General features: G+C 50.2%; 1 protein-coding gene across 3 annotated transcripts in view; it reads left to right on the forward strand.

Moving 5' to 3' along the window:
• The first annotated feature begins 7,494 nt into the window (after positions 1 to 7,494).
• Positions 7,495 to 26,812, forward strand: part of LOC119702966 (unconventional myosin-X-like) — an 89,830-nt gene continuing 70,512 nt past the window's right edge. Inside the window, exons 1-2 of one of the 3 annotated variants that reach the window (XM_038141786.1) lie at positions 7,495 to 7,647; positions 21,808 to 21,906. In XM_038141786.1, the coding sequence (XP_037997714.1) occupies positions 7,627 to 7,647; positions 21,808 to 21,906 (120 nt within the window). In that variant the 5' untranslated portion in view covers positions 7,495 to 7,626. Of the gene's footprint in view, positions 7,648 to 16,511; positions 17,068 to 21,807; positions 21,907 to 26,812 lie in introns of those variants that run through there. The other 2 variants (XM_038141789.1, XM_038141787.1) reach the window with 2 other exon arrangements.

A 26,812-nucleotide genomic window follows, 5' to 3' on the forward strand; every position in this document is an offset into this window, starting at 1 on the left:
CCACGTAGCTGCTGGCCATGTCAGGGCTGGCCAAGCCAGGCTGGCAGTGGGCAAGCCTCTGCAGGTGGTGCCAGCTCTCCACCTGCCCCGAGGGGCTCAGTGGCAGCACCACCAGCATCACGTGGAGCAGGCTGTGCAGGTTGAAGCTCTCCTGGCACTGCCACATGTGCCTCATGAAGGTGCTGACCTCCCCTTCAAGAGCAGAGTAGAGGGCCTCCATGGGTGGCCACAGTGACGGAGAAGAGTCGCCCAGGATCACAGCTCATCCACATGGTCCTGGGCACTGGATGTGCTGGAAATGACACTGCACCAGAGTGCAGTGTAGGCAGGATTGCTGTGGGGGCTCTGGTTTGGGTCACACGTGTGGACTCAGTCAACAATCAGTTCTACCAAAGGCTGGTGTGCTGCTCAAAGAGTGGGACGTCTGTCCAGCTCAGAGGAGTCAGTCCTGGTTGCTCTGACAAAGGAGAGACAGCGAGTGGATGGAGAGGAGGGCAACAGGGATGGGCTGAGGCAGGAGGAGTAAAGGGGCTGCAAGGGGTGCGCTCCATGGGGTACTCCCACTTCAGTCAGACCAGAGGAGGAGGGAGAGGCTGCTGGGCTGGCATACCAGGAGCCTGCTGGGTCACAAAATACTGCTGCAGTGCAGTGGGAGTAGCTGAGAGGCTGCCTTCAGATCCAGGGGATGCTCTTGTGCTGGGGCTGGGAAGAATACCCTGGGTGTCTGCAGGTCACCAGTTCTCCTAGGGGTGGTCTGGGATGGGGCAAGTGTTCACTTGCTCCCTGATAGGGGACTCATGCCAGTCCAGGACTGCACTCCTACCAGAAGTTTCTCCCTCTTTGCTATATGAGAAGGGGTTTATTTTTACAAAAGTAAGCCTGTCCAGAGACTTAAAAATAAAAGGTCTTTTCCCAAAATTATCAACCTTATTATTTCAAACAACTGTATTGTTTAAGCAAACTGTTTGGGTTTCTGTTTCTGCCACCCGGGTTCAAGTACACTCAAGTTATCTTCTCTAGTTATTTTTGTACTCTGCAGCCAGGAGGGACTGGCACACCTCTGTTGTCAGATACCACTGGCACCCATTCGCATGGCCATGTGGCTGGGAAGTTAAGGAAACCGCTAGCTAAAACCATTTCTACAACAAAACTGAATGAGAGCCAGTGGCAAAGTTTCCCCTTTCCCTTGCATGTCTGAAAGTCCTTGCAGGGGCTTTCGTGTCTGCTTTTCAGACACTCAAACTTCATTAAAATAAAATGTGAAAACCTTGTTTCCTCTTCTCCATGAGGAGGGGTTTGGGGGGTGTGGGGCAGGTAATGATGGCAGGAGGTGGCAGCACAGTGCATTCCTCACATTGTCAGGAGAGAGAGTGGCTGCGGTTTGCAATCCCCAGCACAAGTGGGTTTGCTCAGATGTGAATTGCACCATTTTGGGGAGAGCAGAGCTGAGATGCTGAGTGGGACAATGGTTGTGTGTGAAGCACCAAGGGGTCCTGCTGGCTGTTGCAGATGCCGAGGCCACCCTCAGCAAGTACTGCTGAACGCTGGGGACCTTGCCGTGGCCCCAGCCCAATGCTCTCTGTCTCCCACCCTCCATCCACCTCCCACCTCTTTGTCCCTTTAAAAGAATGGACTCACCAGCCTCAGGAGAAGCACCAGGAAGAGAAGAAAGGGCTGAGCAGGGCCCTGCTGACCACCAGGGGAGGAACCTGCCCTGCTCAGGCATGGACACAAACCTTCCTTCCCATGGGAACAGCAGGTTTGGACATGTCCCTCGTGCTGCAGCCAGCCTTGCCCAGAGCCAGTTGCCAGGCCCACAGACATTGCCGTGGAACTACAGGGCAGAGATGAAGTTCCATCCAGCTCTTCTCCCTCACACAGGTCTTAGCAAAGGATATTTTTCTAGCAGGGATGTCTGAATCCTGGGCACAGGTTTGGACAGCATGTTTCTTCAATACAGGTGAGTACTTCTATAATTTGTCTGGCCTTTACTCCTTTCCCTGGGAGGTTTGCTTCCTGGCTGCTGCCCTGTGCCCCTGCTCCCTCCCTCCCAGTGCATCATCCCTCAAGGCTCTCCAGCCCTCTGGCTCTCTCAGATGCCTGTGCTGGGACTGGTCTCCAGAGGGATCCTTGCACAAGTGATTGAGGCACTTCTAGGACAAATCTTCTGTGCCTGTGCAAGGTTCCCCTGTCCAGGTGCATACTTTTGGTTGGGATATACCTGGTCACAAGCTGCTGTGTCTTGCTCTGCAGAGATGGCTCTCATGAGCTCCCATGCAGAGAGGGGGCAATGCTGCTGTGAGGTGCAGACAGGGAAGGCTCAGCCTGAGCTCTGCAATGTGACTGCCAAAGCTTCTCCCCCGCAGGGAGCAACAAGGAAGTGGGCTGGCATCCGTAAGTGTCCTGCATGGCTCAGAGGGGGCCATGCAGGAGTCAGAACAAGGAGAAGTGCTGAGCATCAGTGCTGCACAACATCCCCCATCTCTCCTGACACTTTGTTCTGTGACCCCCTGGGCTGCCAGATGTGATCTTGTCATTGAGCAGGATGGGAGGGTAATCCTCCTCATGTGACTTCTGCAGAGAAGCAGGGACCTTGTGATCTCTGCTGCAGGAGCCCAGCTGGATGATTTCCTTCATCCATCAGCCCAGTGTCCCTGGAGGATGTCCCCCCCCTCCAGCATACAGAGCACAGCAGCCTCACTGGGGCTGGGAGAGGCTGGGGCACGGCTGCCTCCTGCTGTGCCAGGCTCTCCTCCTCAGCAAAGACACATGGCCAGATGCTGGGGCCAGCTACTGGTGCTCTGAACTGGGGCTGCACTCACTTTTCAGCCCTGGAGGTGTTAGCACAGCCACACCTGCTTTTTTCCTTCACTAGGCCAGGAGCACAGCATTTCAGGTTGCCTCCCAGGACAAGCACAACAAAACAGGGCAGGGATTGGCATCGGTTTGGCTGCAGGTGCACAGTGAGAAGAGCTCTCTCCTTCAGCACAAAAATGATTTTGCAAGCTGAAACTGTGCAGGCAAGATCAGGAAGAGGAATCGTGCCCAGCTCAGGCTACCAGCACCCATCAGCAGAATTCAGCCACAGCCAGGGGTAGTGATATGACACCATTTACCCTTCTTGCTTGCTCACCTGGGTTGCTGGTTGTGAAGAAGACAAAGACCTCCCCTGGCAAAAGAGCCCAGTCTGGGAATTGCCTATACCACAGCTGCCGGACGTACTTTCTATAGCACGAATCACAGCGTAATGGTATCTGCAAGCAAAGCCCTGCTTATGCATTTAGTCAAGCAGAATCCACAAAGCTGCTTGTAGCAGAATCATCTGTGACCTCCACAGCATTGTGCCATTAATAGCAAGGTTTGGTCTGGGTCAAACAAAAGCAGGGCAGACTTAATAGGAGAGGAAATGAGATGGAAGCGCTTGGCTGGCCTCTCTCCACATGCTCCTACTGTAATTATAGCCTGGTGCTGTTCAGCTCCCTCATTCAGAAGTCTCATCACTGGGACTGCATTTCTCACGGCCAAGGTGTAAAAGCCACACACAGGTATGTTGTGGCCCCAAGCAAACCGGCAGCAGCACAAAGGGAGCAGTGGCAGGGAACCTCAGCTCGTCACTGCCAGGAGCTGGATGTGTGGCCTGGGATGTGGAAGGGAAAGGAAGGAAGGGTTGGGCTGAAGGAACAGGCCCAGGACCGCTATCTGCAGAGAAAGCTGGAGATACCTGATTATGGATTTGGTTTGTCAGCACGGCCAAGTGCAGACAGGGGTGGTAGAAAGTCCCAGCTGCAGTGCTGGCCCCAGTGATGCAGCTCAGGAGGGTGCTTCAGAGGCACATGGGGGGTGGCACATGGTCACAGTGGGGGGGATGTGCCCAGCATCCACCCTCTGGACCCATCTGCTCCAGTGATCTGCTTTTGTGCTCAGGCTGAAAATGGAGACGACATCCTGTTTTCCTGACCTAGAGAGAAAGGGCAGCCCTGGAGGGCATTCCTGTGCCTGGATGGGATAAGAAGCTTTTCCCACTGCGATCAGACTAAGCAAGGGTGTAGCCACCCTTGTCCTGATCTCTGCAGTGTGCAGAGGCAGCACTGTGCATTGCAGTGAGGTGGGCTCACTGCTGGTGGCTGAAGCGATACAGGAGCCAGCAGGGTGCCCAGGACAAATAAACCCTCCCCAGCCCACACCGTCCTCCCTTAGCAGGAGGACTCCCCCTCACACTCCTGCTCTCTGGGGGAGCAGGTGCCACAGTGCTTGGTGTGACCCTGTGAAAGCCACTCCAGACATCCTTAATCACATTCCTCTGGAACAGGGACGCATCTGGTACAAACATGATCCTGTCCCCAAGGAGCTCGGGCTAATTCCTGTCATAGAGCCTCAGAGCAGCCCCGGGCAGGGAGAGCTTTGACAGAGCTTTGATCATCACCATTGTCACTTTGCAGGGGACGGGGCTGCAGGAGAGATCCACAGCTTCACGAGCTGAGTTCAAGCAGCCTGAGCTGGCCTGGCCAGACTGACCAAGCCTGAGGTGTGGCTGGGCTACCCACAGTCTGGGAATGGGAGAAGGGAGGACCTGCACTTTTCAAGTGTTGATTTAAAAGCTGATTTCAAGGAATTGTGAAACTAGAGCAAGAAAAGGGCCAGAATTGTGGGATCAGTTTGCACCCTAGTGCATGGTCTGTGTGTCCCCCTCCTCCTGCATGCATGCAGACTGTGTTAGGAGAGTGCTTCAGCGTCAGGGTCTGGCAGTGCGTGGCATGCTTGATTCTTGGCAGCTGTTCTCAGTAGTTCTCCGTCTTTGGTGAACACATTCCTGGCTGTCCTGTGCTTTGGGCAAGGGGGGATTTGGTTGCCTCAGTGAAGCAGCAGGGCCTGGCTGGGGGGCTGTGATGATGACAATGCACAGCAGAGCACGGGTGCCCTCCTTCTGCATCTGTGCTTCCCTATGCCTTTGTCTGGTCCAAGGTATCGTGCCTCTGCTGCTGACTCTCCCAAATGAGGTCATCCCAGGGATGACAGTGGAGAAAATCAGTCCTCCACCCTAGGAGCACAGTTCTGATGAGTCGTTGAGGACCTGCAGCCAAGGTGTCACAGCTTGTCCCCACACAGTTGATGGGAGAGCAAGTCTGTCAGATTCTTCCCACCCACGGCGGGGCACGCGGGCCTGCCTGCCTCCCAGGAATGTGCCAGACCCGTGGCAGAAGAGGAAATTAAGATATTGTCTGGAGTCCAGGAGGAATTCCTGCCTCAGCTTGTTCCTGCCAGTCCTCTGCCGACCTTCCCTCGGCATGGAAAGCCCAGCAGGAAGCTGACTCACTGTCTGCTGCTGCCACGGCTGGGTGCGGGGCCCTGCTGCCTGCAGCACCAGAGGGCTGCTCCTTTCATGGATGCAGGGATAGCTCAGTGCTCAGACCCACCAGCACCTGCCTGCCCTGGCTGTCATCTCCCGGAGCCCAGCACGCTGCTGACAGGCAGAGGAGAACAGCCATGGCATCCTGGTTCTTGTGCTTCTGCAGCTGGGCTGAGAGGAGGGTTGGGAGCTTGTTGGGTTGCTGACATTGCTGCCAAACACAGTCAGCACTACTGTGCCAGGTTTGGGGAAGGAGGCAGCCCCGAGGTTGCGGGGGAGGAGTGGGGGGCTGATGGGCTGGAGAGAGGTCCTGGACTTTTCCTGGACAGTGGGGCTCATGTGATAGTGAGTCAGCAATCAACTGCTTATCAAAGCTCTGTGAAGAAGTATGTGGTCACAGCCAGCCCTTCCCAGGAGCAGCACCTAAAACCAGCTAGGAAACAGTTAGGAGATTGCAGTTTCCAAATGGGCTGTACAAATGCAGGACTAGTGCTTCAATCCTGTAACAGAAAGGAACAAATTTTGGGTGTAAGTTTCTTGTCAAGATTCTTGCCATGTGTTCTACTAGGCTGACAAGAGTATAGGGCTTACAGCATCAGTCCCTGATGCTCCATTTAGGGAATCCAATGTTTATTGACCGAAGAGTTGGAAAGTTACTTTGTTCTAAGGACTGGGTCAAGGCATCTTCCTTTTCCCTCTTGGAAAGTGTCAGTCAACAATGTAATGCTAAAACAGCCAACAGTGTAAATGCTAAAAAGCCTTGTCCTTTTGAAAGGTTGTATCCTTCCCTTCTACCCTGGATGACAGGAATCATGGCCAGAGTTTCTCCTGAGAAGTCTGGGAGGGGATGTCTGGTGGTGGAGATGCTTGCTGGTGGAGACTGCTGGCTGGCAGGCAGATAGAGGAGAGAGAAATGTGCTCCTCAACTTTCCAGTGGTTGTGAGGAGCTCCACAGCCCCCTGGTGACCAGCCAGAACTGAGAACCTTAACAGCCAAAACTGTCTGCAGAAACAGCATCAGCAGGAATCCCCTCTCCTCCCGTGAGGAGAAAGCTGGCTGTGGCAGAAACAGCCTGGCAACAAATGTGTGGCTGTAAGGAGGGAGGACTGTCAAGGACACTGTGAGCAGATCTATCCCCTTCTCTGACACAGCAATTGGCCTGGTGGATAGGAGTATTAGATGTGAGATAAGAACTGCAGTTGGGCTTCTGGTGCCATCTTACATGGTGCTTTTGTAAGACAGGGAAAGTGGTGTCGATTAAATTAATCCGACACATGTATAAAAGAGCCTGGACAGTCACGCTCAGGATAGCACTCAAAAACTTGGTATCAAAATGGAAGGACACATTGACAGTGACTCATATATCAGGAAACTACCAAAAGGCCGAGAGAGTGAAGGTGGAAGAGTGGTGGGGGTGGTCGTCACAGGTTAGGCAGTGGCCTCAGTGTGACTCTGTACAGTGGCAGATGTCGAACAAGATACTGCCGATCTACCTCATAACCCTCTCTGTGTTTTAAACAGTTTTAAACCCTCCCATTACTAACTAAAATAATAATAAATTAAAAAACCCTTCTCCCACACCCCTCCATTAGATTTCCTTTCTTTCAGAATAAAGAAATAATTTCTGAGGGAAAGAAACACCTTCACAGAGCACTTGTGAACCATGATCTGGCCACACTTCGATCTGTGATCGAGTTCTATCTTTGAACTATGATCTGGAGAAACTTTGTCCTGAGTATTGCTCTTTGCCACCTGTTCCAGATCTCAGAGACATCATTTCGAAGCTCTGTCAGGATTCCTGTTAACAGTCCCTCTCCCTGCATCACGCTATGATGCTCTGCTGGAGGAACCCCAAACCCAGACGTTTGCTGGGTGACATCAGCTGCCCTTACAAAGGTCCGCACTTGGCTCCTGTGCCTGCGTACAGCAGCGGTCCCCCGTCCCCGCCGCGTGCCCGTGGGTGGCACCGGCCGCTCGGGCCTCCCCCACGCCAGCCCTTCTCAGCACGCTCCTCTCGAGATGCGCGCCTCTTCCTCGCCGGTCTCAGCCCGCTCCTAAGCGCTCCGGCACCGGCACGGCCCCGCGGCTGCCGCAGGAGCCGCACTCCCCGCGGCCCGGGGCGGGCGGAGCGGGGCGGAGCGGGCGTCCCGGCCGCTCCCCGCTGCCCGCGGCCGGCGAGGCGGAGCCAGCGCGGCGCGGGGCCGGCGAGCCGTGCCCGCCCGGCCGCGGCGGTGCGGCGCTGAGAGCCGGCGGCTGCGCTTCCGCGGGCGGCTCCGCCGATGGACGCCTCTCTGCGCCAGGTGGGCAGCGGCGGGACGGGCGCGGCGGCGGGGCTCGCCCCTGCTCGGGGCTGGGCGAGGCGGGGGCCGGCAGGATTGGGTCTCAGGGCGAGACGGGCATCGGGGTGCCGTGCCTCGGGCCAGGAGCGCCCCGGGGCCGTGGGACGCTGCGCTCCCCGCGGGCCGCGCCGCGCCTCCGCCGCCCCCTCGCCGAGACGGTCCCGGTCGCACTTTCTCCGGAGCGATGGGATGCGGAGGCTTTTGGCCCCGAGCGCTCCCCAGCCCGGCGCGGCACCGCGCAACCCGTGCGAGGGGTTGAAGGGGCTGCGGGAGCCGGAGCCCGACCGATGTGCGGTGTCGGCAATGCCGACCGGGGGCTGCTTGCGGGAGAAGAGGGTTTGTCGCATGATAGTCATGGCTGCCCAGTGCCGGCTCCTTAATCCTCTGGAACGACTTCAGGGTCCGGAGCCTGCTACTGCCTGCGTGTGTGTGTCACAGAGCGGCTGGCCTCCGGGGCACCGGGCCGGTGAGCGGACGGGCAGCGTGCGGCGGGAGTGCCCTGCCCTTCGGTGCCGCTGCCCAGTCACCGTCACGCTGGCGGGCAGAGCGGCTGCCCGAGGCCGGACCCGTACCTGTACCTGTTAGCGGCGGGCTCTGGTCCCGCCTGGCCGCGGTGCCCTCCCCGGGTGGGCACACGGCCGTGCGGGCACCGTGCTGCCGTGGGGAGCGAGAGGCTGGGTGCGCGGGGCCAGGTGCCGGGCACAGCCCAGACGCTCCGAAATTCTCTGTGCCATTTTTCGTGCCTGGGCAAACACGGGTCTCCAGCCCAGCCTACTGATGCCTTGGGTTGTGAGGAGCAGGCGGGTGCAAGGCAAAGGTAGCCCGTTCTGGACCCATGGGTGACAGTGGGTGCCCGTGGCATTGGCAGTGGGCATGGCATACGCTGTGGGGTTATGGGGCCTTCTGGAGGTCTGCGGCTGAGGTCTGAAAGCCTCCTGTTTGGGGCACGACACATCTGCCCCCTCCAGCCCCCAGATGGTTTCCAGGCCATTAACCCCAGTGTCTGGCCTTGCGAGTCACGGGTGCGGAGGGGGAGCTAGCAGCGCTCCGGAGCAGCCCCTGGTCGCTGGGCTGGAGCAGCTGATGCGCTCGGGCCTGCCCCCTCCCTGGTGAAGCGCTTTCTTTATCAGAACAGATGTTTTCCCAGATCTGGCCCCAGAGAGGAAGGAGTGGCTGCCCCCGGGCTGTGCGGCTGGGGCTGCCCCGCAGCGTGCGGCAGCACATCGCCCAGCATCCTTCAGCCATTAACTGATTAACCTGCTGCTCCTGGAAGTCTGGGCTGTCTGTATCTAATCAGATGAAGGCCAGAGTTTCCCAAAGGGCCATTTCACCACAGCCTTTATGCCCACCCCTCTGTCAGGAGGAAACTCCCGGCCTCTGGCAATGGGAGTAGCCACTGAGGAGCCTGAAGGAACTGATGGGAATGGGAGAATGGAAAGGGGATGCCGAGAGGTGCACGCCTCAGCAAGTAGCCCCCATCAGAGAACTGCCTGCTTTGTCCAGCTCCACCTGTCCAGGCGTGATTCTGCCATTTTCTGAAGAAACAGGGATTTCCAGGGAAGGGCTGAGGGGCAGTCCTGGAGCCAGAGTCTCTCTAAGAGTCACACATCTGTTGTAAATCACAGACTTAAATCCAGATGAAGCAAGGTAGGCAAGGCTGGAGAACTGGGGTGAGTGTGTGCAGGAAAGCATCAGAGTCTGCTTTGCAGGAAAGGCAGTGGGGGTGGGAGAGAGGGAATGTGACTTCCCCAAAGCCGGAATGTTTGGCATTTGCTGCACCCCAGCCACTCTTCCTTCTTCTCCATGGGGGGTTCTTGGTGGGAGGGAAAGCCTGAGTAGAAGGGAGTTGCTTCACTTCTTTCTGCAGCAGCAGGATATGAGCTTGTCCCAGGGGATACATGTCATGTCTTACAGTGAATAGCTTAAACCCCAGTGGGCTCTTGGTCTTGCCTTAGCAGGCTCCCATGCTGTGCTTGCAGCATTTGGGTTATCACACTCAGCTGTGTGATCAGTATCTGGGATTAGGTGAGGATGCCATGGGCCTTCACAGCTCCCCTAGTTCCCCCTTTGGCATGCTGGAGACCAAAATGGCTTTGTGGAGGGTTCAACCCACTTGCCATCCTGGTTCTGCCAAGGGAGGAGTAGTTTTGGCCAGTTGTGCCAGCTCAACACTGTGGAAGTGTTTCCCATGTGCTGTGCCCTCCTCTGCTTGCAGACCCCAGGGACAGTGAGCTGCTGGTGTGTGCTGCTGCTGCTCTTCTCCCACAGCGTCCCAAGCGCGTCAGATTAGAAAACCTCCATCCTCAGTGAGTGGTACAGCACAAAGATGTGTGTGTGCCTCTGCCATTGGAGCTCTGCTGTGCAGCATGGCTCAGAGATGTGATGGATGAGGCCTTTGCTCCAGCAGGGTGTCAGTGGAGGAGCCGTGTGTGCGTGCTCTGCCATCTCCTTGCTTGGCTGCTGCAGGGAGTCCTGTGCCCAGGCAGGGAGGAGGGGCCCTGGAGGCCTGGGCCGTGGCATGGTGACAGATGATAGTTTCCCTGTGTGTCTGGAGTGTGGGCAGGATGTGGGGTTGACACAGAGGATGTGACTCGCTCTCCAATTCTTCCCTAAGGAGCAGGAATGCCATGGACACGGTTAAAGGAGGCACTTCTCCCATTCTGTCCTTCTGCACTCCAGTTGGAGTGACCAGTTACCACAGTCCCATAGTCATTCAGCCCTGAGGAGCAGCATCCAGTGGAGTCACAGATGCTGGTCTCCTTCTCATGTGCCACTGGCCTAGAAATGCTGGCATTTTAAGTGTTAAACAGTTTTCCTCATTGCTCTTGCGGTGAAATCCAAAGCTTTTCATCTGTGTTGTAAAATAAATCCCCTGAAATTCTTAAGCTTTCTGACATGGGCAGAGAAAGGCGGGGTAATTCTGTCTTCATTTCCTGCGTGGCTGTGGTGATTGGAATTGTCCTCTCTACAGTTGTCATGGTCTTCCCTTACTATTCCCCATGTTCCCCATCCTTCCCTGGCCACAGCCCTTCTGTTCTTTGTGGCCTGGGACATCTGCCATGGAGTCAGGGAGAGGATCCATCTCTCCCGGGAATACACGCAGATCAGGGAGGAGCCTCAGAGTCAAGGCTGTGAAGGCGTACTAAGGCTACTGGAGTTGCCACCATGCATGCACCTGAGCTGCTTTCTTGACCACAAACTGAGGTGGAGAGCAAGTACCTCTGCCAGGTTTCTTTTGCTCTGGCAGCTTTGCCCTGACTGCTGACTACTTGATGCAAGTGGAAAGTGCCTGACTACTCCACAAAACCATCAGGGAGTCTACTGAGTGTGGCCCTTTACTGGCCACAAGACACTCAAATGAATTTGCTGTGCTTTGGCCATCTGCTGGCGTGAGGTCATGTGTATAAACATCTTCAGGCAGATGGGGAACATGGGTAAGGAGAACAACTGAAAGGACTTGACTGTGAATGCACCTTTGCAGTGTGGAGCCTGCCTGATTTATGGGTGCAGCACTGGTACAGGACTGGTCTGATTTTTGGTTGCAGATGCAATTCTCACCAGCTTTGGGCTCTCTGTTGAAGCTGCTTGGATGCATCATCGAGACACCTGTATCCCCAGGGAGCCCAGGTTATGCTGGGTGGAAAGGGTTTGTACATGGCTGGATTAGGTTTCTCAATAGCTTGGTTTGCCCTTCCCATGCTCCCTGCAGTTGGGAGAAGAAGGAGCTCCTGTGAGAGAGGAACATGGCCAGACGTCCAGTAGAATCTATCCAGAGACTCTTGTCTGAGATGAGGGAAGTGGTTCAGCTGACATGGATGATGCTGACCATGAGTGATGGGCTGTCTTTACAGATAACAGTAAGCTGAATGCCTGTGTGTTAACAACTGTTGTCATAGGAAAATGCCATCTTGGGAAGGAAAGGTACGTAGAACATCATCTTCTTTAGCAGTGAGGCTGCTCTTTGAAGGAGTATTCCAGTCAAGCCTCTCTCCACCTCTCAGGAGCACGTGCTTTGCCAGCTTCCCCTGACAACCTCCTCTCAGTCTACTGAGAATATTGTGACCTCTCAGAAAGAGGACCCGTAGGGTTTAAGAAGAGACGGAGAAATGCTGACTGTTACATCCATCTTGTGTATGTAATGCTCTTTATATCAATACCACACAGAGCAACCCCTCTCTGTTTAATTAGCCTGTATAGTGCAGCTGAAGAGAAGTACCACTGTCCTTGAAGATATCCATGCAGCTAGTTTAGCATGGATGTTCCTACACATGGAATCCTCCATCCAAGCTGTGTCTCCCCTAAAGCATTCGGAGTGATAAAGAGGCAGATACAGGAAAAAAGGGTTCAACTGCCCTGTTTAGGAGCAGCAGTTGCAAGGAAGAAAGCTCTTGTGCCAAAGGTGACACGAAGAAGTGTCTGGCGGAAGAGAGGGAGTCCTGCTAGCTCCCTCCTTAGGGCATTCATCTGGAGCCAGGCTGTGTCAGCTGTGACCTTGTCAGATCCCATCAGCAGCAAGAGGGTGGGCTGGCTCAGGCTTTCAATGAGAGCCCCCACATGAAGGGGCTCTAGGTTGCCCTGGGCCAGCATGCAGCTGCCCCATTGTGGCCTCCAAAACCACCTTGTTCTGCTCCGGTTTCACTTCTTGCCACACTTATATTTAACACAATGATCACAACCGTTTTGCAATTTCTTTTTCCCATTTTGCTGTAAGGAGAAAATGCAAACTATCTAAATGTGATTATTAAGACTGAAACCTGTGAGAGTCTGGATTTCCTGGTTATCTTTCTGTTACCCTAAACTCTGCAGTTCTGCCTCCTCATTTCCATCTGAGATCACCCACAGTTCAGCAGTGCTGTAGAGCCAAGTCTCAGGAAAAACACCTATGGAGGGTCTGTAATGCATCACTTGGTGCAGTGCCCGGGGGACTGAGAGGTCTTGTCAAACAAGTCCAATAGTTATCACAGCAACAGATAGATCCAGGGGCCTCTCACAGATCCAGTCATCAGCCTATTTGATGAGAAGGTAAAAATTAGGGTTAGGATGATGGGGGGGTGTATCAGTGCTGTTTATTTCTGTTACTTGCATCTTGAGCCAATGATGAAGATTTGGCTGAATCACACTTTCTAGAAGGGCTTCTTATTTCTGGAAGATCCCTTGCTTTTTGCAGTTTCTTCATGTGGTTACACAACCTTGTTTTAAAATAAATCCTGCTTCATTTCTAAAGTGTCTGGCAGATCCATCCGTTTTCGGGTCCTACTTTTCTTCTGCTTCATGAGAGGCGCTTTGTCCCAAATAACTTCTCTGTCTGCAAAAAATTATTTTCTGGCACCGGGTTGCCTCTGGGTTGCTGGCAAAGGTGAGCCAGCAGGTAGCAGAGAGGGGTCTCAGTGCTACTGGCTGTCGTGTCCTCTCAGCAGGGTTGAGTCAGTTGAGGATGCAGGGACAGAGATGAGGTTTGCAGCCCATGCAGGGCCACATGCTGCTCTAATCCCCCCACTATCACTGTCTGGGCTAGATAGGTCAGCCCTAGCTCTGGCAAATCTACATAATGACATTAACATCTTCACAAATACTTTTGCACTACAAGGGATCTTTCTGAATAGCAAAAATGACTGAGCCTTTTATGTTGTCTCTGGAAGGCTTCTTTCTCACACCTCAAAGCATAAGTAAGCAGTAAACTTCCTTACCCCTGTTTATACATCCCAGACATGCATCAACTCTTGTTGCAACCAAATGTCCTGGGAGTTTCTGCTCAGCAGTTTGCAATCCTCTTTGGGACTGTGACTTTCCAGAAGACATTCCTCTGTTTGAAGTACTCCTTGCATTCCTTCTCTCCTGACGATGACCTTTCGGTTTGGCTGTACTTTAATCCTGTTTTGTTCTAACAGGGGGCTGTGGAATCCACACTGCTCTGATGGTCACATCCTTGTGAGTCTTTGCTTATCTGCCAGATGTTGGCATCTGCTAGTACTGTCAGTATTACTTTAGGTTCTTGATGAGAATACAAAATAGTGCTGACCCTGTCACTGCAGACATTTGTTGGAAACTCCCTAAATTAGTAGTGATTTTCCCCATCCATAACAATAGTTTTGAGATCCCTTTGCTTCTGTTTGCTCCACAAGAGCTGACTTTTACTGAAATACTGTGTTCTACATGGGCAATGCCACGACAGTCAATCATGGTCCTATTTATCTCTTGTGCTTGGATGCTAAGGAAGAAGAAGCTTTTTTGATGAGACTTCTTTGTCCATGTTAACTGGCACTGGACAACAGTTAAAGCCAGAGTATCCTTAAGATGAAACAGCGGAGAGCAAAACCTCTGTATTTGCCCTTGGGTTCTCAGACTAAGCAACCCATGGTTGCTAGGGATAATCCTGCTATCACTGCTATTTAGACTCTGACTCTTTCAATCTCTTGGAATTTCCTCAGCATTACCAGACTTATAAGAAACGAATATCCTACTATATCCTACTATCCCAACTATAAACTGTTGAGAAACTTTATTGGACAGATCTCTGGGAACTCTTGGACCTGTTGATTTTTAAAATGTTTTATGTCCTTTCCATTTACTGAAAGCACTTCAGCACCACAATGTGATGCAAGATGGGTGTTTTCAAGGGATGTTTGTTAGACATTTCTGTATGTCTCCATCATCACAGCACCAAGCCTGCCAGAGTTCAGGACGTGTTTGGACAATAGTCTGGAGCCCATGGTGTGACTCTTGGGGATGGTCCTGTGCAGGGGCAGGAGTTGGACTTGATAATCTTTGCAGGTTCCCTCCAACTCCTTTTATTTTGTGATTCCATGATAACTCACAGTGCTGCCATCCACATCTAGTAGTTGGATGCTGCTACTAGCACATGTCTTTGTATCCAAGTGATTTTAGAAAATAGTGAGACATAGACTCTTTTGTCTTTCCTGTCTCCCAGCTTCTTTCTTACATGGGTTGTTTGCCCCATTTTTCCCTACTTCCACTCTTATTTCAGATTGACTGACAGTGCATCCCAGCTCAGAGGCACTCCACTTGCTTTCTGAGTGGTATTTGAAGGAAGGACACAGAGGACGAGCAAACACCAGGAAAATGTCTCACATGAAGAGTTTAAAAACCGGAGATTACTTTATTAGTGAAATGACAAATAGGGGGAGACATGGCAAAAGAGCAGAAAATAATGGATGAGACAGGGAAGGTAGATTGAAATCCTCTGTGCCTCTACCTCTGACCGCAAGAAAAAGGGATTTTCTGCTTCACAGTGATGAGACTGGTTTAAAAACGTACGTTTCTGTATGATGTGTGAGTAGATGGTAGAACTCCACAAGGCAGGGAAAGTCAAGGATGTGGCAAGATGCAAAAAGATATTGGACATAATCCTAAATTAAGCATAATAAACACTGCAGAAGAAATACTGTTTCAGGGCTCTTGTCTGAGATTTTTACAAAGCACGTGGCACTGGGGCTGCTCAATGACAAACTAATGTATCCTTGTGGCTTCCTGAGGCCCTGAGCTCTATTCTGTGGACCTCGAAGATTTCTCAACTCTCCATCAGCCCAGCCTCAGCCTTGAAGCCATTGGCTGAATTTGAGAGAGGGAGGGAACTGCAAGGAAGCTGCCTCACTATATATTTGGTGGCAAGCGGGAGAGGCTTCTTTGAGAAGCGCTGCCCAAGTTGAGAGCAGGGCAGGAATACCTTTTACTTGCTCAGTTTTGAGCTGCAAGCTGCTCAGGGGAAGTTTTGCTAGGGCCAGGCTGGGCTTTAGCAGATGCTACGTTATCTCCTTTCTTTCAGGGGTACGGAAGGGATGTAGGAAAGCCAGTGTTGCTGTGATGTGACAGGGAATACACATCTGTAGATACCCATGTGCTTAGGGAACAACTCATTTTAATTCAGTTCCTAATTGAAGTTTTAGGCAGGGAAGAGCTTGTAATGAAGGCATGGAAGTGGTGTTTACTTTTATGAACTTTATGAAATTCAGTATGCATTTTCAAGGCTGGTGAGAATTTCTCAGGTGGTTGCAAGCTCTATAGGACTATTACTTCATCTGAGAAGGAGAGCGACTCCGCTGCCCATGGTGGAATAGCAGGGGGCAGCTCATCTTAAACTGAGCTTGGAGAGAGTGTACAGTGAAGTCTTGAAGGATTCACACCTGCCTCCTTTCTGTGCACCTTGTGCTCATGGCAAAGGGCAGCTCTGAAGTATGTGAAAAACAGCTGGGTGCTCATTCCCTCCCTCCCTCCCTTCCTGTGACAAGCAGTTTGTGTGGTTCCTGTAGTGTGAAGCTGCTTCTTTGAGAAGATTAAGAATTACCTCCATGAACCAGGCATTTCCTGGGAAATATTTGGAGATATTCTGGAGAGTGAGAAGCTGTGCAGCAGCCAAACTGGGGGAGGAGACAGGAGCAGAACAGATGGGAGGGGGAGGCAAAAGGGGAGTGGGTAGCAGTGCATATACATCAGTGACCAGAAGTGACAAACTCTTAGTGCTCTTAGATGATTTTAAATGCACAAACCTTTTCCTGATACTGCTATTCTGCAAAGCTGCTGGCAGACTGAGGGCTCTGCTGCTTAATTAGCGAGGAATGGGGCTGCTAATTGGCAGAACTGAATGAGTCATGGGCTCAGCCTAGGCTGCAGCTCTGGAGTAGCAGGACCCATGGCTGCAGTTTGTGCCCAGCTGTGACCTTGCTGGCTTGCAGGGGCTGCCCGAGCTCAGTGAGCTGCTGTGTGGGAATTGTGGGATCAGACAGGTACAATTCAGTCCCTTTTTGCTCTGCAGTGTGTCTTCCTCATGCCTGACAAGAAGTAGACTTTTGTTTCTGTCATCCCTACTGCTGTTGCAGATATTGTCCCTCTTGCCAGCTGCTCCATGTTGGCTGCTGCCAACTGGGCTGTTGCTTCTGTCTCTCTTACCTGTGATCTCTGGGCTGCCCCTCCCTTCCAGGAGCTGATCCCAGTTTTGCTGATCAGATACAGCCCATGGCTTCATTTCAGCCTGCCATCAGAAAAACAGCAAAGTTGCATTCCTTACCACATGGGGCTAGGCTGCCAGGGACTCCCCCTCCCCACCAATCTTACATCCATTAGCTAAGGCTCTTTATATTTGTCCTATCACTTATTCATGATCATCCAGATCAATCTCTTGGAAAGTGCATTTATTGAAACCTGATTCCGGCTTTGTCTGAATTGTGAGGGCCTTTCTAGCCCAGTCTCTGCCTCGTGGTTTGCAACCACAAAGCCCACTGAGGCTGGGAAAAGAGCTGGCTCAGCACTATGCTGCCAGGAGAGCCTTTCCTAAGCCTAGGAGCATATGGATCCATTGCCAGGAGAAACACAAGGCTTGGATGCCCAATACCCAATGAACAGCCTCAGTGTGCTAGGAGGACAAAGGTAAGTGATGTAAATAGTATTTGTAGTTGAAAACTTGTTGCACCCACAGAGGTTTTTGTCTCAGACTCTCAGTGCAGGGGTGTACATTTTTGAGACATCCCTGCCCCTTGCAGAATGGCTGATTTGGTATAATTACCTAAATCAAGGAAGGCTCTGCAAGAGCCTCTTGTAGTATTGTGTTTGTAGGTAGATCTGGAGGCTGAGACAGTCAAGTTCAAACACAAAGAAAACATTAAAAACATCCTGTACTGGAAAAAGCAGACAATTGTATGCTCCTTTCACACACTGAAAGGTGTCTTCCAAACAAAACTGCTTTTCCTCTCTGAATAACCCCTTGAAAAGGAAAATTGATGCAGCCATCCTGGTTTAGCCCCTCCTGAGCATGTTACTCCTAGCAGTTGTGTAGGTTGGTGCACAAGGAGGAATGGGATGTCTAAGTGCACTCAGAGAGAGGCAGCCCTGCTGTGTCCTGAAGTTCAGCTGGGACAGCTCATTCTTGCCTGTGCCTGGGAAGAAGCAGTTCCCAGAAGACAGAGGACGTCCTGGGAAAACGTGAAGATTCAAGGATAGTCCAGAACACTGAGTAAGGAGAACAGAATAGGAGGACTTGTTTCTGAAGAGTGATACAGCTGTGGAATGCTTTCTCATGTCAGTTCCTGAATGGGTCTCCTGCTGGGCTGGGAGGCCCTGGAGTGGCCAAGACACCCCCATGTGCAGAGTTTTGTGTCTTGTCCTCTGGAGCTTACCTTGTTGCCTTCAACAGCTGATATCTGATGAGGATGTGGCTGCTGGCTCCACACTCTGTTTTAATGTGTGGATGCCTTGCTGTTGCAGTAAGGGCTGTGTGCTGCCTTTCTGCCTCTCTGCCCATTCCCTGGGTGCAGCACACAAGATCTCCCTTATTCTTTCCCTGCTGACACACCATGCTGCATCTCCTGAGATGAGATACAGGCATGTGAATGCAAGGGAGAACTGCCGGTTTCAGTCACTGTAAAAAAAAAAAAAAAAAAAAAAAAGGCATAGAAGGCCAAGAAATCTGTGGCTTCAATTGAATTTTGATATCATGAATAGCAGGAAATGTTATTTATTTCTGAGTCTAGGATCCAAAGTGCCATGTGTTATTGGAACTGAGAAATGACATCTTAAGAGTTTACTGTCCACAGTGGAAGGCATGACGGTGTGACCATGGGCCAGTACTGATGAAACACTGCTCTCTGTATGCAAGCATTATTTTTTAAATTACAACCCCATGGTACAAGATCACTTTTCAGGATTGTGCTTTGCTGTGCACTTTGTGGCAAGACAAGTTCATGGACAGATTGTTACTGAGGCCATAGGAATGAGGATGTTGGTCTCAGAGTTTGTTTAACATCTGAGTGACCTGCCCTTGATATAGGAACTGGTACATTACAGTTTTATTCTTCCTTTCCGTTCCTGCTCTTGTTCCCTTTTAAACCAAAGAACAGACCAACCTAATAAACTCCTAGTAAAAGAATAATTGGGTGGAGATGAGCTCATTCTATAAGGAGCTTGAGTTAACTGTATGATCAGTAATCAGCCAGCTTTATTTGATGGAAAGTGGTTACACGAAATCATCACTGCTGTTCCTCCTCTGTCTTTTAAGGTGTTCTCTCCAAATTGGTGATTGCTTGTTGCTTCATTTTGTTAAACTGTTTTGTCTGTGGGTGAGGGTGGACCTTCTATATCCCAGAATGAAAGCTGAAGGGTTTTTACTCTTGTTCTAGAAGATCAGAGTTTTCCCATCATCTCTGGTGCTTGTGGGAGCTGGGGCCCCCCAGAGCTGGCACATCACTGCTGGGCAGTGCTCAGTCCTACTGACCTTGATCCTCCTGTGGAAGTTCAGCCTTGCTGCCTGGCAGTTTTTGGAAGTTTTCTGCTCAATTTAATCTTTTCAACTGATCAATGAGATGTGTGGCTTTGGGGGAGGGGGGAGTAAAATGGGGGCAGTCCTTTGGTGCCACCATCTGCTCCTGTATTTAGTCAAGGCTCCTTGGGGAATTTCATGTTTAGAAAAAAGGGCTGGTGGAAGGAGGTGCACTAAAACAAACTCTGCCTTTCAGGAAATAGGGCTATGGCTATGCTGGGCAGAAGTTACAATAATTATTTGCTCTGTGGTTCCTTTTCTGGCTATCTCAGCACAATATCCCTTTTGGAAACAGCCTAACTGGGTGCAGTTACTCTGCTGTGCACAGGCAATTGCTGTTGTACAAACAGCTATAAGATCAGAGTAAACTGAAGTAAGTCATTCTGGGCAGCTGAAATATCACACTGCCTGGGAGTTTCAGCATGTTGCCTTCTATTCCTTAGCAGCACACAGAAGGACCTTCCATAAGCTTGTGTAGTGTTGTACAAAAGAGCTATGTCTGCTTGGAGGAGTATTTAATACTTTTGCACATGGACTTCTGCTGGGAAAGGGGTCTGAATCAGTCTGGACTTTTAGATAATTTCCATGTGTTGAAGATAGGCAATGGGATCACTGAGCTATCTCCCCTTTTATTAAATAACAGTGTTCATGCCCATGGATTGTCTCTTCTGTGTCAGATTATCAGCTGCCTGTAGCTCCAAGTTAATTTCTGAGCTCAGGGAGTGGGAAGTCTGTGTAACCTGGACGCCGCTGGTCTCCAGGGGCAGAGTGTGTAGGGTGCTGTGATGGTGGCACACTGCCATATGCAGGGTGTGAGTGCCGTGGCTTTGGGGCACAGTGTGCCTGGCGGGGTGCAGACTTGTCTTCTGATTAAACTGCACTTGCCTCAGGCTCTCATCTCTGCCATCCTGGGTTACTGGTGTCTGAAGGCATTGAAATGCACTGTTGGGGATGTTTACCCTTAGTGTCTTATAAAAGGCTTTCTTTCATCCCACTGTTTGGAGACACAACCTTCCTGTTTTCTGACTCTTTGCTTTCTACCCTGGTGGTAATAGGAGTCTGGTTAAAGTAGCAAAGAAATCTTTGAACACATGTTGCTGTTCATATGTTTATGCACACTAGTCAGAATGTGATTTGGGAAATTGATGATTTCTCAACAGCAATGTCTTGCCCAGATGCCTCAGGACACTTTATTTCAAGCATCCAGAGTTTTGGAAAACCTAAGAGGATGTAACAAATCCTCTATACAGTTGCTCAAAATCTACGTGTGATGTACTGTCCACACCAGCTCTCTGGGATCTCAAATCTGTAATGTAAGATTCCATTTTTTTCTATCACTGTTGTTCACTGGCCATGAGGATGATCTCTGCAGGCCATTCATGGGTTTAGGTGCTGATCAGATGCAATGGTACTTTTCATTCACTTGGTGAGGGCAGATTAATCTGCATGATGTGGAAACTCTAGACCAGAGCACAGCAGTAAAGCTAGAATTATGTACACCTTTATAATGTCATTAAGCCCAGATCTTTTATTGGGAGGACTGGAGATTGGCCTATAGGCCAATCTCCTACAGTAAGGAAAGTCCAGGGTACTAAAGTGTTTAGAGTGACTTAAGTAGTTTTAAAAAAACCCACCTAAACTAAAAACAAATCTTTAAAAATAGAATTAGTGTTTCACATTTTGTATAATGTAATATAGAAACACTATTAAATTTCTTCAAACATATTAAGCCTACAAGCAAAGAGCTAATGGTGCTGATGGGATTAAGAGGGTAGGAAGGGCTTAAAGCTCACAATCAATAATTTAGGGGCATAAAAAAAACTTAGGAAGAAAGTCAGTCTATGAATCGATGAAAGGCAGAATGGCCCCAGTGTTACTCAACAGTTGAGCACTTTGGATTTTTCTCAATATTTATCTAAGCAGAGTTTGTGTGATTTCTATGGGAAGACGTGGAAGTGATTAGTTTGCAATAACTGAAATGTGGTGTGACTTCATGCCTAGCTCTGTAATTGCCGGTCATGCTCGCCCTGATCTGCCTTCATGCTCCTGCTCTTTCACTTGGACCAGGTCCCACAGGCAGAAGAGGCCAATCCAGCAAACTTGTTTTCCCTACTATTTTGGTAGGCAAGCTATGAGGTCTACCTGTCCTGCAGATCCCTCCCTGCATGTGTGCTACCAGAAATCTGGGTTTGTGCTCAGACTTGTCTTGAGAGACACGGAGAAGTTTAAGATGTTGTAATGTGTGTGAAACATCATATATAAAACCAGATACAAACACCAGTGCATACGTACATCAGACATAAGGACCATTGTGTATACTTCAGTGTATATATGCATCAGAGAAACACTCAGGTCATTTACCAAAGGAAACTCTTGCAGAGTTTGCAAACAAAGCTCTGTGAAATCCTCTTAGCTGGTGATTTCTGGAAACATTTTGACTTACAATGATGCGTGGGTGTATTGTTTACATTGTAAACATGCTTTATTTATATTTTCTATTATTATTATAGCATGACTTTTAATGACCGGCTATTCCAAATTTTAAAATATTTAGACAGTCAAACCAGCTATTCTATGTGTTGGTATCTTTCCATGACACTTTCTATAAAAATTGGTGTTTCCTTACTTTAGTTTCCGCATGAAGCTCATTAAAACTGCTTTTTCTTCCGCTCATGTAACATTAAGAAAAAAACAAACCCAGTTTCTCTGAAAATGTAAGTAGAACTTACTTAAATATTTTAAGCAGCTGTAGCTTGGAAGTAGCCTCTGAATACTGCAGCTTCCCCCAGCTTTCCTTGGGTGCAGATCTCACAGGCTCCAGTTCTTTCTAATGGGATGTCTCCTGGTTTTTGCAGGGTGCCAGGGTATGGCTGCAGGAGCAGGACCAGCTGCAGCCATGCACGGTTGGCTTGTGTGCCAATGGGAATGTTCTCTTCACCTCGGATTATGGCATGGTAAGTGAAGTTTGCATGAGTTTGTACCCTATGCCAAGCTGTCAGATGGACTTCTTGGTTTTGCATGACCATCATGTTGATCAATGGAAATGCTGCAATTCTCTTGAAAAGTGACCTGGCTCTGTTACACCAAATATCTAACAAATGTTAAAAAAAGATTGTTCTTGTTCTCTTCATTTCTCTGCCTACCTCACTTCTCTTGGTTTCGCTTGTACCATCTTTGAAGGAGTTGCATTAACAGCCTAACAAAATCCTTATGTTGGCTAAATGCTCCTGGAAGGAGGCAGCTCCAATAACTAAGCAGCCCTTCCTGCCAAGCTGTGCCACTCTAAGGGTGCTTGTGCTCACCATGAGCTGCTTCAGCAGCTTTTGCTGTCAGCCCTTTGGGCCAGGGGCACGTGGCAGTGGGCTCCCTGTGCCAGTCAGTGTGTAAAGGCAGCAGAGATGCACAGGACAGCTCAGCAAGGCAGCCAAGCTCCCCTGAGAGCAGAGCTCTCCAACAGTGATAAGAACAAGCTTCTTTCCTGCCTGATTTCCAGCCCTGTGCTCCTTGTGGTTCCCTGGTGTAATACACATGGAATAATATTGGTAGGAAGGGACCTCTGGGGATCATCCAAGTCCTCAGTGAGTCAGCTTGCCTGGCTAACCCTGGGAAAACTATCCATAGCCTTCAGGGAGGTTCTTGGTGAGTCAGACTGGTGCCTGGGCTGGGAGGAGGATGGGGAAATGGGCAGGACTGTGCCCTCCAGCAGTGAGCAATTAGACCTGCTCAGCTGTTCTGGTGAATGGGCCCTGCAGGTGGCTGCTTTGTTACAGAAAAATTGACAGGTTTTTTTTTTTTGTTGTTTTTGTTTTTTTTTTTTTTGCTTACCTGGCAAACAAAGGAGGGCACGGGAGAAAGGGGGTTTAGAACTCTGGTTTGTGGAGTCAGTGGTAGGACTGTTGTGTTTTTCAGTCTTGCCTTGAAAAATTTGAAGTCATCATTCTTTTATAAAGAGCCTGATTTGTTTCTCAGAGATGGAAATCCCCTTAGCAAACACAGATTTTTTAATCTGATTACTGTAGTCTCTTAGACCCCTTCTTGAGGAGTTGACTTGCTTTGGGAGTGCTGGATATCACTAACACATTTTAAGGGATCACAGGTAATGCAGCAGCCTCCAGAGGGATAAAAATGGTGACAATACTTCTGTGACTTTACCAGTTCTGTCTCTTCTGACATGCTGCTGTGGCCTTGTAAAATCTTTCAAACCAACCTGGCACCTCTAAAAGGACACCAGAAATCTCATTTTAGAGCTATCTGTCCCCCTCCAGCCTGTGCCCTGTATGCTGGAAAAGATGCTCAGGATAATGCTTGGTGGCTTACAGGTGTGGAAGAAAAAAGCTGCATTTGGAGTTTTTTCTTCCATGAAACAAGAGAGCACTAGGCTGGAGGAGCATGTGCTTTATGGCTCACGGAGTAAAAGCTCATGGTGGTCATTAAAGGGCTTTCTTTATTCAGTGCCATCCACAAGAGCTGTCCTGTGTGCTTCCCTCACCTGCCACATTCATTGCTTCATACCTGTAGGAGGGACTGGCAGTACTGCCCCGGGTGAGAACTCTGATAAATGTCTTCACTTTGGGTTGGGTGGGGCAGTTGATCCCTCTGATTTTTAGGACCCCCAAATCTAGTGTCTTCATGTTTGCTGTGGCCCAGCATCCCCGCAGCTCTTGCAGCTCTGAGGTAAGAAGTCCAGTCATGCTTCAAAGCTTTTGTCATTTGTTTTCACTTCCTTAAAAACACCTCGAGCAATAAATCCATCAGAAACGTGACTTCCTGGGAGGAAAGGAGGAACTTTGCTTGTGAAACACAAGATTGGAAACCACGATCCAGTCAAAACAGCCAAATGCTTTATGGATAAATATAACTTGGATGCCAGGTGGGAGCTTTGCTTCTGTGCTCAGGATGGCACTAATGGATGGAACTGAGTTTGAAAAGGAATCATTTCTCCCTTGCTGAGCCCGGTGAGCAGCACTGGCAAGCCTCATCTTGGCTTGTTTGCTGCCCAGGTTTTATTCCTGACCATTGCAGGGCCTTGGAGAGAGTAATGGTCATTTTACCCCCACTTTGGGCTAAATCTGAGGCAAATTGAGTTTATCACTGGTAAGAAAGTAGAAATCTTTGGCTGTGAGGTGCCTGTTAGACTGAAAGCTGATTATTTTCCTTCCCAAAAATAAACATCTGCTTATTAACATCTATAATTTTGTATTTTATATATTAGCTTGTTAAAAAAGAGATATTCTGGGGGCAGTTTTGCTGAGAGATCAGTTTGCCTGAGTTCTTACTTGCTTCAGGAAAAATCAGCTGTCATATTCAGCTCAGTAGTGCTGAACATCAGCCTGGCATACCCTTCCTGGAACAGGATGATGGGGGAGGAGCTTTGAAATTGCTCTCCTGGCAGATTGCTGGAAGTGTCCAGGGGTGAGCAGTGGGGTAACAAAAGCTTCCTTACTGGGACTCTGTGGAGCATCGTCCTGTTTGTGTCTCAAACCTCTGAGCTCCTTGAAGAAAGTCACTTTGACAGTCTTGGGACATGTGTCTGTGTCCAGGAGCATGGATGATCCTTGCAGCCTGTTGGTGATACAGAGACTGGAAAAACTACCCTCTTCCCTGGAGGGCAGAGAACAAATGAAAAGTCAACTTTCTTCCAGCGCCAGGGAAGACCTGAAAACTCTCCCACGTGTCACAAGTGTCTTCCAGAGGCACAGAGCCATCACCTCTCAAACCTCAGTGGGGCTAGAAGCCCCAGTCAAGTGGCTCAATACAGGTATAACAGGTGATTTTCTAAGCCCTACTAATAATTTACTTGTGTATTTAGGACCCCTGTTCCTCTTCAGGCTTCCATTTTCTCCCATGTTGTCTACAGGAATAAGGAAATGAGCTCTGACCATCACTTTCTGTGCATGGCAGCCTCTGGGCACAGGTACTGCCAGCTGCCTGATATCTTTTAGGACACTTGTCCACTCAGCTTTTTGTCTAAATGTTTTGTTAATGTTTCTCTTCTGGCCCAAATGGCTGCAAGTGCTGACAGAGCAGGAGTAAATGAGTAAGTACCAGGCAGATATAAGGGAAGATCACATCACACTGTTTTTTACTTGTCTTCTTCCAAATTTTGTGTAAGCCAGCGGACAAGAGAGAGCCAGGGTGATTTGCTGCCTCCTGGTTTGAAAGTGCTGTACTGATTTTGTTCCTGACAGTCCAGATGTTGTGCATCTGCAGCTTGTACTCTCTCCTGAATTTAATTGTCCCATTCTCCCTTTCTGCTCCTTCAGTTTTCTTGTGAAAGTGCCTGAGGTCTCCACTCTGAAGAAGAAAAAAAAAAAAAGTTTTTCCTTTTTTAGGGTCATGCTTGCAGAGTGGGAATCCTTCTGCTGGCAGTCAGAGCTCTCTGACACCCAGGAGCAGAACTGGTGTGGAGAGGCCTGGAGAGAGCCTTTTTGCAGGACTGGGCTTTATTTAACAGTAATCGTGAATGTGAACTGCGTGTTTTTGCAAGCCTCCTGGCTGGTGAAAGAAGTGGGCTGTGAAGGAGCCTGCCAGTGGAAGAGTAGTCCTTGCCACCCCGGTGTGACTGGTGAGAAATGGGGTGAACACACCTGAGGGACTGAGGCAGCTCCTCCTCCCCAGCTGCCTCCCGGAGCAGAGCTGCTCTGCTTGTGCATCGTGGTGGTTTGTAAGGGATGCTGTTGCTGGCTGGGTTCCTGCTGCCCTGCACTGGCAGGGTGCAGGCTCAGAGCCCTGGAGGGTGAGCACCTGCAGCGTGCTGCAGCTGTGAGCGCCCTGCAAGGGACTCGCAGGGGTGGCTCGCTGGAGGGGGCTGGGTGACCTCATTCTGTCTGCAGTCTGCAGCTGCGGGGACGGCCTCTCCCCAGCGCTGACGGCAGCCTGAGCAGCCAAGGAGGTGGGCAGGAGAAACCACTTAGAGACACGCTACAGGTCAGAGATGGTTCTCTGTGCAACCCATCAGTTTCTCCCTGGCACTCAGGAGGGCTGACAAGCAGGGATGGAAATGAGGTAGAGCCAGAGCCCCAGGAGAGGAGGAAAAGCACAAGATTCTTTGGAGGGGTTACTGTGGACCAGTTTCCTTCTCCAGGATGCCTATATGAAGTCTCCCATCTGTCTCTCTTTGGGTCTTACCATCTAGCATAGCTTTGGGTGCTGGGTGGGAGATGGCACATGGCTGAATCCAAGAGTGGGAAGCAACTGAAATAACCTGCGTGAAATGCCAGCATCGTGCTTGAGGAGGAGGAAAGGAGGGCTGGGATGTGCATGTGGTGGAGGGGAACAGTCAGATAATCTCAAGGGGGTGAAGGAGATGACCTGATAACTGAAGAGTGGGTTATTGAGGAGGAGAGAGCTCTAGCCGGAAGAAGGATGCAGCAATTGAGGCAAGATGAGTGCAACTGCACAGAGAGATGAGCACTTCCTAGAGCAGTGATAGAAGTTAATAGGTGTCACTGTACAAATATTTTGAAAGCTGTATCATACACATACGTGTCATCACACAGAGAGAATGTCACTACTTTATTTGGCTTCTCATGTGCTTTGCTTTCCTTTGCTCTTGAGATGACAAACTCTTCCAGATGCTCTCTGGCTGCTGCTATGGAGAGTTCAGGGCCAAACTTGCAATGTGAATTAGCTTTTCCTCTACTTCCCCAAGGTCAGAGACATGATCTCACCTGTGTTTTTTTGTGTAAGACTGTTCCTGGTCTCTTGGGAGCAGCTGCCATCATTATTCACAGTCATGAGTGCAGTGTGTAATACCTGTCTAGCCTAGCAGCTGGAGGCTGGTGCCCTGCTCTTATTAAGGGGAAATTAAGTAACCTTGTGTTGATTTGTCCCCATCAGTGGTGAAAGTGAGAGATTGAC

The sequence above is a fragment of the Motacilla alba genome, chromosome 7 (genome assembly GCF_015832195.1).
Source record: "Motacilla alba alba isolate MOTALB_02 chromosome 7, Motacilla_alba_V1.0_pri, whole genome shotgun sequence".
In the NCBI taxonomy this organism is placed as follows: domain Eukaryota; kingdom Metazoa; phylum Chordata; class Aves; order Passeriformes; family Motacillidae; genus Motacilla; species Motacilla alba.